Source organism: Pipra filicauda, unplaced genomic scaffold (genome assembly GCF_003945595.2).
Source record: "Pipra filicauda isolate LSUMZ 115617 unplaced genomic scaffold, ASM394559v2 scaffold167_size3244652_pilon, whole genome shotgun sequence".
Taxonomy (NCBI): domain Eukaryota; kingdom Metazoa; phylum Chordata; class Aves; order Passeriformes; family Pipridae; genus Pipra; species Pipra filicauda.
Genome location: NW_024104184.1, coordinates 1428474 through 1446889, shown reverse-complemented (window position 1 = coordinate 1446889; position 18416 = coordinate 1428474). Strand labels below are relative to the sequence as shown.

At 43.4% G+C, this 18416-nt stretch overlaps 1 protein-coding gene across 1 annotated transcript; it reads right to left on the bottom strand.

Moving 5' to 3' along the window:
• Window positions 1-1713: 1713 nt before the first annotated feature.
• Window positions 1714-17544, bottom strand: SLC26A3 (solute carrier family 26 member 3). The gene is made up of 20 exons (XM_027731924.2): window positions 17414-17544; window positions 16470-16609; window positions 16247-16357; window positions 15998-16155; window positions 15115-15279; window positions 14266-14418; window positions 13444-13526; window positions 11763-11910; window positions 11520-11633; window positions 11333-11410; window positions 10827-10922; window positions 9738-9844; window positions 9410-9479; window positions 9231-9323; window positions 6504-6599; window positions 5668-5901; window positions 4180-4234; window positions 3536-3681; window positions 2720-2785; window positions 1714-2106 (listed from the first exon to the last, which is right to left on the bottom strand). Exons 1-20 carry the CDS (start codon window positions 17542-17544, stop codon window positions 2083-2085), a joined length of 2268 nt encoding a protein of 755 aa, XP_027587725.1. The 3' UTR covers window positions 1714-2082.
• Window positions 17545-18416: the final 872 nt, after the last annotated feature.

Here is an 18416-nt window from a genome sequence, read left to right as displayed (position 1 = left end):
TGATATCATCTTTCTTGAACTGGAGAACTCAGTCCTGAAGTTCAGAGTATTTAGAGTGAAATCTCTCCTGTGTATTGCACAGTAGCATTAATATCTTTCTTGTTCTGCTGGAAAATCTGTTCTGATATAATCTATGGCTTTTGGAAGACTGCAGTAGAAAAGCAATTTGGCAATGTCCTGATTATACCTGCTTTCAGGTATTGCTGTGCTCAGTGTCTGGCACATGGCACATACTTGACAGTGAGTCTGCTGTGTCCCACTCAGAAGTGCAGCAGGACTGTACAACTGCCCACCATCTGTCTGCTGTCTGCAGAGAGCTGCCTGTAGCATCTCTGTGATTGCCACCAAGGGCCACATCTCCTGTACCATGCTGGGCACACGATCACCCACCACAGAACCACAGCTTGTTATTCATCTGCAAATGCATGAGTGTGTTTTCTGAAAGCGAACTTCTCTACCTCACTCTTCAAGCTCACCTCATTCTTTCTGTATTCAAAACCTCCTCACTTTAATATTGACTTCCAGCTTTGTATCATTAGCAGAGTTCATCAGATAACTCCAGATTTAAAAAAAAATAAATTAACAGATTAGTGCTCCCTCTGTTCTGGTGTTTCCTTTTCAAAGCTCCTAGTCGTCACCTCCTCTTTAGCATAATCCACCTTTGCCTTTCAGTGCCTTTAGTCATCCCATCTTCTCCAATGACATCAAGAATTGCCTGTGTGGCAGGGAACAGAAGGCTTTACTCAGGTTCAGAGAGGTGATGTTGATGTCATTTCCCTTTGGAAGGCAGTTTGTCTAAATGAAGGTGCCAGTTGAATGTGGCATATGTATATGTACCTTTTTTAAAAACAAGCTGCATTTCTCCCCATTTATTTCTATCTGGTTTTCTTCAAATTTTGTTTTTAAGATCTGCATACTATCGAGATAAAAACTGTGCTTCTGGTTTACCCAGAACACATTCTTCTTCCCTTCAGCCCTTTTTCACTTCAAGTCCAAATGCACACTTTCGGTCACCCCAGCTTGATTGAAAGTTAAACCTAGATTTAAAAAACTAAAAACTTCTGTGATTTCACACTGCTATTTCTTTAGGACTCCAAGGATGGTTACATTTCCCTTTAGGCTGAAGATTTTTATACCTCCAACACTTGTTATGCAAAATTAAAAGTTCTGTCACTTTGGGGGTTGGGTTTTTTCCCTCTGGAAGTTGTGATGTAGTTCATCTTCAAGCCTTAGACTTCCAGCGGGACTTAATTGATGGCAGTCATGCAGACTGGGTTGTGCAGAGTGTCATAGTAGACTTTAAGCTAATTCCTCTGTGCATCTGTCCATAGAGCCAAGCAGTCCAGGCTGGCAGCTCCGCACCCACAGCCCCTCCGAGCCCAGCTCTGGGGCCAGCGCCTCTGTCCACGCACGGGGTCTCACTGATCATGAGCTGCCTCGGTGGTGTATTTGACAAATGCAGCCAGACATACACAGTTACTGAAGTCATTACTTACGGATGTTCACTATAAACGTGTCCTCTTGTGTGCACTTTACACCAGCTCAATCCAAATTAATGAGTCATGTTTGGCTCTGAACATCCTGTGTCTTTCCTGAACAACCTTCATGTTTTACAGTAGATACATTAGTCACTTTGTACACTATGATCATAGTACTGAGCTGAGAACAAGTTTAATAATTCAGTCTACTAAATATCTTACAAACCATCAAGAAAACTTTATACAAGTTATATACAAGTTGAAGATAAAATATTACTCCTAACTATTAGTCTGTGCTATAAAATACAAGATTTCAAATATTTATGTTCTTTAGTATCTGTACAAGCTGTCTACAAACTATGGTATGAAATAAGAAAATCTGTGTTATTTTAGCCTCCATATATGTACATAAATACATATATATATATACAGAGACACATAAAGACTAATAAGCCCATTCCAAAACTTGGAACATAACCACATGTAGTAAATCCTTCTTAAAGTATTTAAAAGTATCCTTCTTTTCTTCGTGCTCATCATAGCATCTGCATTCGTCTTCTGTGACATTGTTACACTGGAGGATGTTATATTTAGAAAATTAAATCTAAAATTTTGTTTCTATTGGAATCTGTAGGAAATAAAAGGAAATAAATTTCATCTTTTGAAAGGAATAGCCAGGGTAAGTTTCCTCTGGGGAATGATGTATAAGAATCTGCTTCTCTAAAGCATTTGGGTGAGAAGACTGTGGTCTGACATTTTCTCCTTATGGGGTTGCTCTGTGCTGGATACTGCCCTTCTCTTTAACTCTGTGATGAAAGGCTGCATGGATCCCTTTCTTATCCCTGTCTCCAGACTCCCCTTCTGCCTGAGAAATTTCGATAAACTGGACTAATGTTGACTTCTGTGCCACAAGAGCATTCCACCAGTGAGCTCCTCACAGGGGAGCTGTGGGGGCCAGGAAACCAGGTGGGACAGTCTGGGGAGACAGCCTTTGCCTGCTTTCCCTCTGCAGCCTCTCCATGCACACAGGATGGCTTGTGAGCCGAGCCCTGGGCCTCCTACTCCTGGAAGGCTTTGCCTTAAGTCAAATCCCATCAATAAGCTGTCTGGATGCTTTCTGCCCTGGGCTGACACAAGAGCTCAGGGATGAAGATGCTTTTGTTATCTGACCTAGCAGATTCCCATGAGCAGCTTTTTGGGCCGTGTTTTCTATGTCTAGAGTGCCATAGACAGAGCCTTACTGTGCACTCCCGGCTGCGCAGTCCATTCCTGGGGATGATGACATAGTCATTGCTTCTACTGTTCTCCTGTAAAGAACACGGGAAGTTGTGGGTTAGGAAATGGATTGCTTCTTATTTTCTGATTTTGCTTTTTCACATTAAAGAAGGTTTTGCTTTCTAAATCTCAAGAAGTTGACCTAATGCCTGGGAAGTTGACCTAGAAGGAAGGAAGCTCTCACTCGTCGGTCCTTTACGACCCTTGCCAGGTCTCTGGGTCAGCGCAGAGGGGCTGGGCCAGTTCAGCTAAGTGGAATTAGACAGTTTCAGGTGAGCAGCATTCTGGGTCTGGTACAGTTAAACAGATTTAATGTATGCGGGATCCTTTCTTGCCCTTGATTTAAGAACACTCCCAGGAAGGCCATCACCAAATTTGGCTGTACTAATTTATCTACACTACTTTAGCACTCCTTGTGAAGGTAGACAGGGCTGGAAAGCCTACATGACTACATGCAGCATAAATTCTGCCTTGCAGGAGCCACTGCAGTGAAAGGAGCAGTCTCTGCTGGATGAGTGGTGATAGAGGACTGCTGACGAATGGGCTGGGATCTCACCCACACTGTGCTCTTCCCAAAGAGGTGACTTCAGGTGACGTCTATGGCCAAGCCAGTCACCAGTAGGAATTATTCACTCCTTTCACTAGTGGTTTGCCAGGCACCTGACCAGCTGAGTTTTAGTCATTAACTTTTCAAATAGAGACACAGTGTAGCACACACTGCTGGGTGCCTGGCAGTACTGGAAAGGCACTAAAATAACGAAAGGTGAAGATTGTAGTGTTACCTTAGTGAGCTTTAATTTGGGGGAGCTGGCTGTGTCCTTCTTCAGCAAAATGTGTAAAACGGCATCATGAATGGTGAGGAAAAACATGGATGGCTTAATCTCCTCATCAAAAAATGCACTTCTCTCCAGTTTGTCCAGGAGGCCCTCTGTGAGGGAACAAAATCAAAGCACAGAGTGATATGCAGGCCTTAAAAAGGAAGAAATAGTGTATCCTGAGCATGCCCACTGAGTGAATATAGGAATTCCTGGTATAATGCACTGTTTTATTTATTAGAGCTGATGGTTTCATCTTTATGGATGTGGAAAGGGCAGAACACAAATGCCCATCAGTAGTGTCCTGCTCAAGGCCAAGCAGGAGGGAGTCTGAACCCCTTTTCTTATTTAATGCCCAGCCCAGGGTGCCCAATCACAGGTCTTGCAGCCCAGAGCTGCAGTGGCCGTAGGTAAAATGAGCTGTTACACATGGTCCCAGTCTTTTGGGGACAGCACGGGAGGGATGACACCTCCATTCAGCTGGGTCTGTTTGTTATCCAAGACCGGAAAGTAAAACGGTGGTGAACCTCCAGAGCCGTGCTCAGTGGCCAGCAAGGGAGGCAGTGGGATGAGGCACCTGCGGTGATGCCAACGGAAAGGCAAGTACTCACCGTGTGACTCAACAATGTAAATGTCGATGTCCAGCCGGACAAATTCTTTCAAAGTCTGTTAAACCAGAAGGAGGCACCATTTAGATATTGCTGTTTTTTGCAGTATGATAACAACCCTTATGGTGATTAGCCACAGCAAATATACAAACTGCTTTAAGACATTTAAGATCTACGATGGCAAGTGGCTTTGAACTCAAACTCTGCTGCACCTAGAGGCAGGACAGTCCTTTCATATGGCTCCAGACAGCGATGGCCAATCCTTTTGAAAAGGGGCACTACTGAAAACGTTTAGCTCACAGAGAAAAAGGGGATCTTTCGTGAGTTGTATGACTTTATTGTACCTACAAGACTCATGATGAAACTTTAAAAAAAAAGACTTCAAAATCTTCTGGGGAGATTTTTATAACTGGGAATTTGAGCAGAACTACAGTTCCCACTGACACGGTGGGTATTAGTTCCTATGGAAATAGATTTACACCCCCCGTGTGTCTCTAGATAGTTAACTGTAGCTGCTACTGTTTGAAAATGTTGTGCCTTTTGCTTTGTTCAAGATCATCTGGGGAAGCAAGAGCAGGAGCAGAAATTGAACTCCAATGCTTCAACTCCCAGCTGGGTGTTTAAAGACATATTTCATATCTACATTTCTGTAAAGCTTCCTGAAATCTTACCAGGTGAAGAAAGGCTACCACAGCCAACACTTTAATTCCAAGACAATTTATATTGATTATTTAAACAATTTCCTAAACATTTTCTATGGAAAATGTACATTAAAATTCACATGCACTCAAAGGTTGCCACTGACCTTCCAGTCCATATAGGAATGCCTTTAAAAAGCAGGCTATAAACACAGAATAGAATCATAGAATCATCTCGGTTGGAAAGGACCTGAGAGATATTGCCTAGTTCCAAGCTCCCTGCCATGGGCAGGGACACTTCCCACTGGAGCTGGTTGCTCAAAGTTCTGTCCAACCTGGCCTTGAAGACTTCCAGGGATGTAGCAGTTACAGCTTCTCTGGGCAACCTGTTCCAGTGCCTCACCACCCTCACAGTAAAGAATTCTTCCTAATATCTAATCTAGACCTGCCCTCTTTCAGTTTAAAGCCATTGCCCCTTGTCCTATCACTACATGCCCTTGTAAGAAGTCCCTCTCCAAGCTTTTTTATAGGCCCACTTTAGGTATGGAAAAGCCATATACCAAGATCTCCTCATAGTCTTTTCTTCTCTAGGCTGAACAACCCCAATTCGCTCATCTTGTCCTCACGGGAGAGATGCTCCAGCCCTCTGATCCTTTTCATGGCTCTCCTCTGACCTGTTCTAACATATCTATGTCTTGCCTTGGCTTGTTGAACTTCATGAGTTTCACATGGGCCCACTCCTGAAGCCTGTCCACGTCTCTCTGGGTACCATCTCTTCCCTCGTGTATCCCTCAAGTGTAAGTGCATTCATAAGTTTCATATGATCACTGTTTGTCTTGTGAATTATGATTACCTTTTTGAGGATTGTCATGGCAGAAAAATCGAGGAAGGATACTGATGAGAAATCCAGAATGATGCTGTGGATGTTGACCTGGGGCACGGTGATGCCAGGGGGGAGGTCAGTGCCCCAGTTGATCTGAATGGGCAAGTCTGTCATGTTGGTGGGCTGGTCCAGCTCCTCTATTTTGTTGTTGTCTAATTCTTCATCTGACTCATATGTATGGTTAGCCATGGAAATCAAGCCTTTCTGTGATGACAGAGAAAAGTGTCATAATTAGTACTCTTTTTTAAGACCCAGCCAGGGTAGTAGTGCTTCTTGGGCAAGGACAAGAGCGGTGACAATGCAAAATTGATGTTCCCATGAGAAGGAGCAGGATCTACCTGCACCTTGCACTAGAAAAAGTTCTGTCTCTCCCTTGTCTGGAGAAATCTGGAAATCATTTAATCATCATCATAATCACTTAATGATGGCTTTTTATTGTTCCTTGAAGTCAATTGTCAGACATGCTTCAATTCAGTGATTTTGGAACTAGTCAACAAAAAGCCTGCAGGATTTGGGCTGGGAGAAAACCAGCTTTATCCTACCATTAATGGAGCATGATCGTCACCTCTGTGGGATCTAATCCTGCCATTTGATGCCAAACAAAGGTCTAGTGGACACATACAAGCTCTGCCCCTGGTAAATCTGTAGGTCTCTAACTGTGAGAGCAATTTAAAATCTTTAAGTGGAAACTTGGGGAGTAGCATATCTAATTAGGACAGGAGGCTATGAGGTACTTCTCTGCCATGTAAAGCCAGGGAGCTGGTTGCTTAACTCCCCTCTGCTGGGGGCAGAGTTGCATTACATACGGGTGTCACTTGCAGCTCTCCTTTCTTCAGCATCTTCCTGATCTTCCTCAGAGCTTTATTGCGTTTCCTCAGGACTCTCAGTGGGTTGAAGCCAACCTACAAAAACAGCACTTTGAATAATCAAAAATGGAAACACCTGTAGTGGTTTGAACCTTGTTTTCCCCAGAGGCTAAGAGAAGTGGTAGACCCCAAGGGGTGGAAACCCCTGGAAGTTTTGAAGTTCTGCCCAATGGGCGCTCCTGCAGAAATGTAAACATATCACAACCAGACCGGAAAAGAAGAGTGGTAGTTTTGGTTGTTGTAGAAGAGGTGGCCATGTTGTAGAGCCACGAGGTAGGGGCTCTGAGCCCCTTGGGGCCTCTGGCCCCCTCCCAGCCCCTGGCTGGGGGCTGCAGGGACCTGGAACAGCATAAAGCTGGGCTAGGTGCCTGTAGTATGCCAGGAGATGTTTTCTCCATGGGCACAGAGCAGCAGCCGACGCTGACCGGAGAAACAGTGGCAGAGAGCCAGAGATAAGAACCTGAACTGAAGAAGCAGCAGAAGCAACATGCAGCACCGCAGAGGAGACTCCTGGAAGGAGAGTCGAGGAAAGGAGAGCCAGCAGCTGAGAGCTACAGAGTTCTTGGGGGTAAGACTGATACCAGATCCCCAAAACTCGTTTGAGACCTCCTGGAAGGAGGAAGATGATGGACTCTTACTTGAAAGAGCCTTGAAGTGCGACATGCACTGTAGAAAGGAGATAGAGAGCTCCGAGAGGAATGCAGGGGGAGTTGACCTTGGCTTCCCCCCCCTCGCACTGCTGCCACGGTGGCAGCCTGAGAGACAGGGCACAGAGGCCCTGCAAGAGATACCAGACCGTCACAAAGACCCCCCTGTGTCTTCGTGATATGACGTGGTGAAACGACCTTTGTCTGGGGTTACGAAGTCCACGGAAGACCCCTCGGTTGTGAGGCGATGGGGCCGGGGGAGCTTGAATACCTCCCTCGTGAATGCTGGCAGAAATCCAGCTATCAGCTGCTGCATGCATGAGATGAGAAGAAACCTGCTGCCTCAGAAGATGCTGCTGTTCAGAGACTGGAAGGGATCTGTCCTTCTTTCCCTCCTGGACTTTTATTTGGAGGGGAGAAGGGATCTGATCCATTGTAAATACATATGTCATGGTAGAGATAGTTTGTGATCATGTGTATAATGTGATATGGTATTTATTTGTACAGTCATTGTAATATATTCCCTTTTCCCCACTTTGAGTCTGGTGTGTTTTGTCTGGAAAAACCCATCTCACATTAGGTTGAGATGTGGGAGGGGGAATGGAGCTAGGGAATTGGATGTTGGGGTTATCTCAAACCATGACACACCCCAGTGACAGCGAGGTAAGGACAAGGCATCTCATGTGTCTTTTCTTTACAGTCATGATTTGAACTTGATGTTGTCTACCCTTTGTCTTCAATTCAAACAAGGGCTCTTTCTTGGTTGGAAAGATGTCTACAGGTAGTGCTACACACCATGCAGGCCTATCTGTGCGAGCTTTAGGACACTAGCATGGACAGCATTATAGCAGTGACAGTGCTGTAGCAAAGGCCACTAACTCCAGCAGGCTGGCACAGTGCTGGCATGTCCTACTCATCTTCATTATGAGATGGACACCCAGGTGACCAAGACTAGAGAGTTCACAGGTTGTATCTGCTCTGTGCCACCCGACCGCAGCATGGGTCATTCACACATTGTTTTTCCTGAAGAAGAAAACCAAATTTGATCATGTTGGCTGCGTATGTCTCTTGAACCTCCTCGCTGGTTTTGACAAAATTAGATGGCAGGTAAATTAGGCTAGTAAGGGTTATGAGAACACTAGATCCTGCAAGTCTTCTGCCTCATCGTCTAGTGGGTAGAGGAGAAAGGTGTTAGAAGTACTAGTATTTTTAAAGAAAGAGAGTGGTGTGAGCATCTGCTCTCACAGAAAAGAACCCCCTTATGCTCTTCTGAGGTGAAAGCCAAATACATGGAGAATCCAACGTGTGTTGGATTCCCATGTTCCTCTGCCAGTTTCAGTCCCTCGCATGAAGAATGAAATGCTCATTACCAGTGCTCAGGGTAGTCAACTCCCCACTAAGGGCAGCAGTAAGGGAAGGTTATAAGTACAAGTTGTGTTCAATCTGGGGAGGTGGGCCTCGCTGGCATGGTGAGAGCTCAGGGGTCCTGGATCTCTGTGCTGATTATGGAAAGACTGACTGCCTTCACCAGTTTGTTATGGAAGACATTAAGACCTCTTCGATAGAGTGATTTCATTCAGCATTCTTCTGACTGTTGTGATTATGGTTTTTTTGGGCAATATGAAGTAAACTAGCCGTTATTTGGTGTAAATAATATAGATGACAGTAAAATAAAATTATTTCCCTTTATATTATCTGTGTTTGCACTACTTTCTTGTAAAGGACTTAAGATACGTATTGTTATGGCACAACAATATATGGCATACATGTACATATATAAGTATATATATAGTATAAACATTGCTATGATGTAAGTTCAGCATGAGTCAGGCTGTTCTCTTTCTCAGGGGTGTCTGCATACGTGTGAGATTACAGTAGTGGTAATAATATTTGAATTAACCATGAAAATTTCACCTTTGAACTGTGGACCAACTGCATATATAGTAATTACTGGGAAATTGTATTCACCTTAATGTGCCATACAACTCATATGTTCAGGATGACAGCCCCAGACACTTACAGCAGTGATGAGTTTCTCTCTGAAGAATTCAATATTAGCAAAGAAGATCGGAGAGGAGCATCTGAAAATCTTCACTCCCTCTGGCTCATAGATCTGCACAATGAAGCAGAAGTGTAAGTAACTATGTCTGTTACAGAAACACAAGTGCAGCAGATAATGAAAGAAATGACATTTCTTACATCAGTGTAATCCTTCCTGTTTCTGTAGATGTTACTTCTCCCAACATTAGCCAAAACAGTGCAGCTTGGGCTGTGAACAAAAACACACACAAAATTATTGGTATCCTATATCAAAACTTGAAGGATGGGAAGGATCAAATAAAACAATCTCAGCTGCAGTGGCAGACTGAAGCAGATCCCCACAGCCAAGAGTTTACACTTGTAAATTAGTTTTCCATATGTGGTTGCTGGACAGACTGAGGCATGGGGCTGTTGGCCTTCTCTGTACAGAGGGAGTTAATTTATAATGGGAGGCCCTGAGATATCGTCACATTCAACAAGTACTCACATCTGGGAGCGGATCACCACTGTCAGCAGCTGGAATGCCATAGCTGCTGCTAGTCCAAGGTCCAGGCCAAGAAAGATGGTAGCTAAGAAAGTCACCACCCATATGATCTGTAACGAGCAGCAGATGGCAATGGTTATGAGCATGTCAAGAACCTGGGTCATGAGCTCAGGGTGAGAGCAGCAACAGATCTCAGATCTGGTCCAGGATGTCCATCTGCTTTTGGTGAGGGCTTTTTTCTTGTAGAACAGAACCAGAGTCACCAACCAGCACTTGGGAGTGTTTCCAGGGATGACCATTTCTAGACAACAAAGGCCTAGAACGATAGGGGTGTGGCTGTTCAATAAGTGGTTCACTAAATGCTCAATAAAAATCCAGCAGAAAGGCAAGGCTACAAGTAAATTGGGATCCTGTAAAGCTGAGAGTTGTAAACGTGCAAATATCGGTGCTGTGGGTGTACGACTGATAAATGACTAGGTAATACTGAATGATTTTTAGCCTCAGAGCTCAAAGCATTTTCATGGTATAAAAATATGTGTTTGATAGCCAGGAAAACTGAGGCTTGGAACCATTTGTGAATACAAGGAACTGGCATATGAGAAAGGCAAGAGCCTAAATTTTCTGAATGTTGGAGGTAACCAGTCCTGCCCTAGAGCCATGAGTTTTACCATTTGGAGTAAATCCTTCAAGCCATGGTTGTCATTTGTTTTTTGCTGTGTATCTATCTTCCATATAATATGTTGCATGAGTGCGCCTGAATGCATAGTCAATGCAGTAGGTATTTAGACATTTTCTGTTATTTAGGCATTTTCTGTAATTGCCTTCTATATTTGACTTTGTATAATGTGCTATTTTAATAGATTTTGATGAAATGGATGAAAATGAAGTTAAGGGAGAGAATCAACTCAAAACAGGTAGGACAAAATGGGAAACATAAGCAAGGCATGTAAAAAAGGCATGCCATTATTGTATTTTCTGTTTCATGAAGTAAGGCAGGTATATAAAAAAAAGATAACCTGTAAGAAAATTTATATAATAGATGACTTTTTTAGAGCACTTAACTTGTGATGATGCTTGTGAGACTCAACTTACACAGTCAAACTTGTCTTTCCTCCATAGGATGCCTACTTCCTTGAACTGCATGAGCATTCCTTTCAAGTTGCCAAGGGCCAAAGATGCAAGGACTGACTGTTAAAAAGACCAAAACACATGCTGAATATCTAAGCAAGCAAAGAACATGTTGAACGTTAGGAATTAAAAGATTGTACTAATAGGGCCAAAGTGCAGCTGAAAGGCCCCTGGTACATCACAACTGATGGAACCTCCCCAGCTGTGGTGCAGGTGTCTGACTTGAGGCTGCAAATCCCACTTATTTACGGCACCTGAAAGCTGGTGCTGTGGTGGTTGATGTTCAGGTACTTGTATTTCCTTTGAAGGACCAGACGTAGTGGTCCTTTCTGGCATGATGTGGGAAAAAGAAACAAGTTTTCCAAAACCCTGCTTTGCTCCCCCTGAAGTCTATGAACAGTCAGAGTGACTCCTAGAGCAGCCCTATCTTTGGCAAGCAGGAGGAAGAACTAAGTGAAACCAGTGAATACCTTCTGTAATGGTTCCAGGAGAAACCCAATGGCCAAGATCACAACCAAGACGATGACAGATGAGACAATACCAGCAATCTGCATGAGAGAACAATTCCACCATGAGTGCCTGCAGGCATTATGATCAGCTAGGAAAAAATACAGCTGTGTTTCATTAAACACCATCATGATTTGTTGTCTTCTATACCTGTGTTTTGCCTCCTGTGCTCTCCTGCACACCCGATCTCGACAGAGCAGTGCTGGAGGCAAATCCTTTGAATGATCCACCAACTATATTACCCAGACCAAAAGCAATTAGTTCCTGAAATCAAAACAAAAAAGATTGTTCTTAAAAGCTGGTTCATGACAGTTATTCACAAGGTAAAGCATTCCTAAAATGATTTATTTCCCATTGACAAATGCACCATACTGATCTCTGTTATTTGCCTACCTGGTTGGCATCTATTGGGTAGTCATGCTTGATGGAATACACTTTAGCCACAGAGAAGGCCACTGCAAATGCAACGATTCCGATGGAAAAGCCATCACCAATACAGTTCTGGAGGATACCTACATCAGGTGCAACAGGTGCTTGAAACCTGAAAGACAAAAAACTCTACTCATTAAGGATATGCCTACAGAGATAAGCTGTCAGCCAAGAGAGTAAGGAGTGGTCAAGCTCATACTGAGCACTTCGGAGAGATGCGACACAGAGCTGTGGGTCTGAACCCTATAAAACTTTAGGGAATCCTTAATCAGGAGAGGGACTCTGTTTATCTGCACTCAACTCAGTTTGTGTTTCAGCATGTTCTCATTTACTTAGCCAGTTCCAGTCACAGCTTATTTCATCTGAGGTGCACACACAGTTCTTCCTTCTGGTTACACATGGATGTAGGATCTGATACTGCACTGAGGCATGGGCAATTTGCACATGGAAAGATTTCGCTTAATTACAATGGAAAAAAACCAAACCAGTGTGATTCATTGAGGCTCTTTTACAATATCAGGTAATATTGGCTAGTCTCTCAGGCTATCTATCTCCTAGAAACTTTAGCTTTACCATTTTCTGCTGGTTTGTTTGGGGTCTTCTCCTAGGGAGAATGCTAGGTCTTCTCCTAGGGAGACTTTCCCTCTGGGTTTCTTTTTTTTCCCCTTTTTTTTTCAATGAAATGAAATCTGAAGAAAAGAGACTCTTGAGCAGAAAAAGCTGTTCCTCTGCAAACTTCATCTACTAACACCCCTGAGGCTACAGAGAGCAATGCTGTCCTAGTAAAGGTCTTCCTCCCTCTTTTTAACTTAATGTGTGCCTATTAATTCTTTATGCCAAAATTCTGGCATAGTCAGATGTACTTTATATATGGACATATACCATAACTGGTCTACTCTGGCCTCCAATCGGGAGGCCTGGAGACACACCACCTATAACGCAGCTGTCTCCTTTGAGAACACACGCAGGATCACTCTCGAGGAGAAAAGACAATGCAGAAAGAACCGTGTCTTGCAGAATGTACCACCTAAGGAGTCTTTCTGCTGTGCCTTTTGCAATCGGACATGTCTATCTCGTATTGGCCTCATTAGCCACCAGCGTGCTTGTAACAAGTGCGGATAGAGCCTTCCTAAATCTTCGTTCGCGAAGCCCAGCCATGAATACCCTCTAAGTGGATATACTCCTGGAGGAGCAGACATTGAGGCCTCTGGAGGATAATGGTGCCTGAGGAAATGCTGGTGGCCAGTCACAACACCAGGCAGGAGAACTGTGCAGTGCCCTGGTGGCTTCCCAGGGCTGGTGGTGGCTGCTGAACTGTGCAAGTATTTCGAGGGAAACCAAGGGGTTCAGGAGTAGCCCAATAAAAGGGACAAATATGAACCTCCTGCTCAACAGCTGTCTTAGAAAGTGAAGGACACAATTAATTCATGTCTCAATATATTCCTTGATAAGTGGGAGATGTGCTCTAGTGAGTAACTTTTACATATTGAAAGTGTGTCATATTGTTGAGAGAAAAATATTTATTTACCTACTGAAAGAAGATGAAGCAGATAATTTTAATCAGAAACATAGCTGAACTGATTTAACACTGCCAAACTAGAGAGAACATTTTGTTCCACTGGTGAATTGTAAGTAAATCACTTACCCTTCCGGTAGTTTTCCAATAACAGCTACATTAAATTTTTCTTCCAAGTTAACAAAATAGGAAATCAGTCCTGCTACGATTGTCTGAAAGATAATAAACCACACCTCCATTAGACACATTCACGCAAGAGTGTGAAGAAACTATTAAACACCATTACCTTCCCTCTCCCATGCACCCTCCAGCCTTATCAACAGTGGCAGAACTATTCCCCAGGTCTGCACATCCCTTTGCTATTCAGATGTCATTCCTGAATGACCTTACAGGTATGAGTTTACATTCATAAATCACACAGATTATTACAGAATATCTTACTAACAACAGAGATCTTCCCACCCAAAAAACCATGTATGTTCTAACAAGGTGCTGTAATGACCCTGGGAGAAAAAAAGTGCTACTTAAGTCTATACAACATCCTCCAGGATTGTAGAAGCTTCCCCCCACCCCTGCTGCTTGGAGTGGGCAAAACTTTCTGCTGCTGGAGGGTAAAATAATTTTGTGCTTGGCCATGGATGGCTGGGACTTCAGTGGCTGCTTGCAAGTGGGGTGCAGAGAGGCCCCAGCTGTGAGACTGCAGCTGGCTGGTGTCAGAGCCAATCTTGTCCAACTAGAAAATTCATAGTTTATAACACCACAGATATGTTCAATTAAGAACAGTTAAGTAGAGGTAAAATATCTCACAATAGCGCACAGATGCTGTCAATTTTTCCTTATAGGTAAAATGATAATGCATCATTTAATGGAGAACAGGAGAAGAAATAGTTAAAACTCTGCTTTCCGTGTCGTAACACGGAGCAATTGCAAAATCAAGGGGAAGTGACTTACCACAAGGAGTTCGATCGGGATGGGTGTTGGTAACTTTTCTTTGTATCGATCGTTCATTTCTTTCACCACGAACACGATAAGCAAGACAAGCAGGGATGTGACAAGGTCAGCGACGTTTGTTTTTGTAATCTGGCTGAAAAAGCTCTCCAGAGTCTGCAGAATCAGGAAGAAACAAGAAGTGCTTTAGAAACTGTAGTGCCCTGGCACAGTAGCACTATCCCTTCCAGAAGAGCCTTTATCTGAATTGCTCTAAGGATTATGATGGCTGAGATTTATTCCCTGTGGCATGATGTGGACCGCAAGCCCCCATGAATGTATGTGCATCAGCCAAATGATGAAAGCATCCACAAAAGAACCTTTCCACTGATTTGTGACCCTCCCCTCCTGGCTTTCCCCTGAGGGAGGGTTGGAGCAACACACGTGTGCGTGTGATGGGAAATGTGAACAATGGCACTGAAGAGCAAGTGCCTCTCTCCTTTCCTTGCTTCCTGTCCTTCTCCTTCCTCCTTTCTCATCCAGAGTCATATGCAAATAAAATATGTATAATATCAGTCCAGTAAAAATGAATAATTAAGTGCCTAAGGCAGAGTTGAATGCTTAATTGAAATATGCCACTACACAACAGTAAATAGTATCTAATTAGCCCAATAGGGTGTAACTTGGTGCTTGGTAATAAATTTAAAGATTGGTCAAATACTAATCACTAATTAGTAAACACTAATACATCTCTCTTCTCTTGTGTTTCCTCCTGCTTGGCTGTTTTATGCTGAGTTCTGTTATTACCGCCATGTGATACACAGACACAGGTACATCAATAACATTAGCAAATAATGAGCACTTAGCACTTACATAGATGATGCCTAATGGTTTAATAAATCCAGGAACAGGTAGCTGAAACATGAATTTCAGCTGAGATACCAAAACATGGACAGCTGCAGCAGTCGTGAAACCACTGATTAATGACTGTGATAAATAAATAACAAGGAATCCAAAATGGAAAATTCCCAGAAGCAACTGAAATGCAAAATAAGCATACGTCAGTGGGATTCATTCATGTTTTTAAGCAATCTCTACAACAAAGAGAACTCTATTTAATGGAAGCAGATATTTTCACCTAATCCCATCCATCCAGAGACTGAGGAATATACTGTCACCAGACTTGCAATAAAAGTTGAGATTTAGCAACAGGGGGCATAACACTAGTAAGAGTAATTGCTAGAGCAGTTAAAATCCATTCTTTTTATTTTATAGCTAAAATAAACCTCCTTAGTTTTAGGGTTTTCAGTACCTGTATTTTCACAGGGTACCACTGTTTCACAAAGTACAAATATATTGTTAGGAAGGGAGGAAATGTAGGAATTCTTTATTAGGACATAAGGATAAATTTGTTTGTTTTTTTTAAAAGACAAATCCAAATATTTTACTATTGTGAGGCAGAGCTTGGTGCAACTGCATCATTAACTTATTTTCACAGCTACTTTTTTCCTATGCAGCAGGTCGTTTTTTGCTGTAGGTGTAGGTTGCAGCTGTGTGAACTGTAGGCTCAGGTCTGTGCAAAACCAAGGAATAGATGTCTCCTAATCAGTGAGCCAAGGGGAGTTACACAAGAAGGGGAAGAAGATTATTTTGGTGACTGCAACAGCAGAAACCAAAGAGGAAGGTCAGCCTACCACCCAACTATTCATATAGGTGCATATAAATATGTGTAGACGCACACACACAATTGACCAACCTGAAAAATCCCAGAAAGAAAGGTTACAGATGCAGCCACCATCACCCTCTCTTCATTTATTGCTGAGATATTTGTGGAATTGCCACTTCCAGTGCTGTCATCAGGGACCAGCCTGGTGACGACTCCTCCAACCATCAGGCTCAGGACAGGGAAAGGACCTGAGCAGCACAAGGCACTCGTCAAGAGATCCAAAGGGGTAGCATGTACTTCTTCATCAGTGAGGAGGGTGAGTTGCTTGCCTGAACTTACCCACTGAGATGTGTCTGGATGTGCCAAAGATAAAATAGACCAGGACAGGGAAAAATGCTGCATAGAGTCCATAACCGGGTGGGACATTCACCAGCAAAGCAAAGGCGAGACCTGTGAAGAGAGAGGGCCGGGGAAGGTGACGTGTGTGTTGCAGGCTGCAGTCAGCAGTGCCTTGGCACCTGGCCTAGCAGGCTGTGTCAGGGCACACATTTCCTGAAGATACCTTGTAGCACAGCCACGAGCCCTGTGTTGATGCCGGAGACGATGTCACTCAGGATCCACTCCCTCAAGCGGTATGCTGGCAGCCATGAGACAACGGGAAAGAAGCGCAGAGCAATTTTTTTGGCCCTTTGTGGGGAGCAGCTGTATAGGGACAAGAGGACAGAATTCTGTCAGTGAACAGCTCAGCTGAGTTGTAGACTGTTTTCAGAGCAGAATCGAAGAGAAAATGATTCAGGTTCTGGCTGCCAGAGGTCAAAATCTCACGCAGATACAGCCGTGACCAACCTGCACTGCCAGCTGTGCTTCAAGGCAGACCCAGTAGCCTTCAAAAGTCCTTTCCAACCAAAATTCTTGTAGAATTGTAGAATGGTTTTGGTTGGAAGGGACCTCTGAAGATCATCTAGTCTAACCCTCTCAAAGTAAGCAGTGATGCCACCCATTAGGTCAGATTGCTCAGAGCCCCATTTAAACTAATCTCGAACATTTCCAGGGATGGGGCATCCACCACCTCTCTGGGCAACCCATACCAGAGCCTCACCACCCTCATCATAAACAATTTCTCCCTTATATCCAGTCCAAATCTACCCTCTTTTAGTTTAAACCCATCATCCCTTGTCCTGTCACAACAGGCCTTGGTAAAATGTCAGTGTACATCTTCCTTATAAGCCTCCTTTAAGTACTGAAAGGCTGCAATAAGATCTCTCTAGAGTTTGTGCTGCCAAATGCCCAGAAAAAGAGAAGCTGAGATACAACTGTAGGAAGACTTTTAAAGGTAATAGTGGCTAAAATTAATTAGAAAGATCTGACATTGAATATAGTTAAAGAATTTTCATTTGCTATGTTGGAATCTGAGACGGATGTTGTCAGGATGGAGTTCATGCTGTTCAAGAGCAGTTCAGGCTGTTTCTTAGATCCATGTTTTAAAAAAAATAAAAATCTCCTTACCGGAAATAGAGTTTCAGGTTGTCCCAAAAGGTTTTATGGTATCTGTGCAATTTCTCATGCTCTTCATTGAATGAATTCTCCGAGTACACAGGTCTGGCTACAACGTAGTGATTGCCCACAGGTTCAACCATTTCTTCTGAAACGTCGGGCAAGGATGGCGACTTGTGTATGCTTCTCTCTGGCTTAGGCACTTAAAAACCTGAAATGAAGAACAGGGTTAGCTCCTTATGTACTGTGGGGAGGGTAGTCATAGCATAGCTGAGTGAACTCCAAACTGAGCGTTACCACCTTTGAAGATCAAAAGAGGGATGGTTGAGACACCTGCTTCACTTTGCCAAGGTGATCTCCTGCCCTGCTCCTCCTCCTGCTTCAGAGCAGTGTTTCACTGGAGCATGAATTATTTCTTTCTAAAGACGCGGCCAAAAAGTGGAGATGGTTTTTGAGGTAATTTATCTCTGAGTCAGCCATCTACAACCAAGAACTTCCTCCCTCAATGGAGATTAATTTCCTAAAGAATAAACAAGCAGATCCCAAGCAGTTTCTCTTTGTGGCATCGCTGGGAGAGCTGGGAGCTCACTGAAAGCCACTGACACATGAGGGGAAAGGCAGAGCCAAGGCAGGGCTCAGACATCCTCTCGGATTCAGAGACAGGGCAGAATCTTTTGGCTTAGGTCTGTGTGACAGGGAGATCAGGCTCAGTAGTAAAAAAAGCACAGTATTGCTGCTTGTTAAGTTATTTGTAAGATTTATTTCCATGGGTTATATGGACTGATTCTCCTCTGCTTCATGTTCACAAACAGTTGTTCCAATATCTTACCTAAATACTATTTTCTGCCTTATCCCAACTCACATTTGCCTGTATATACTGAATAGAAACTGTTCTCAGTCAGTCCAGAAATGACCCTTGGAGCCCTCATTACACATGAGAAGATTAAAGGTTCATTTCCGTTGATACCACTGAGTACTTTGCAGCAATTAAGTGATGCCATCACTGTGCTACCCA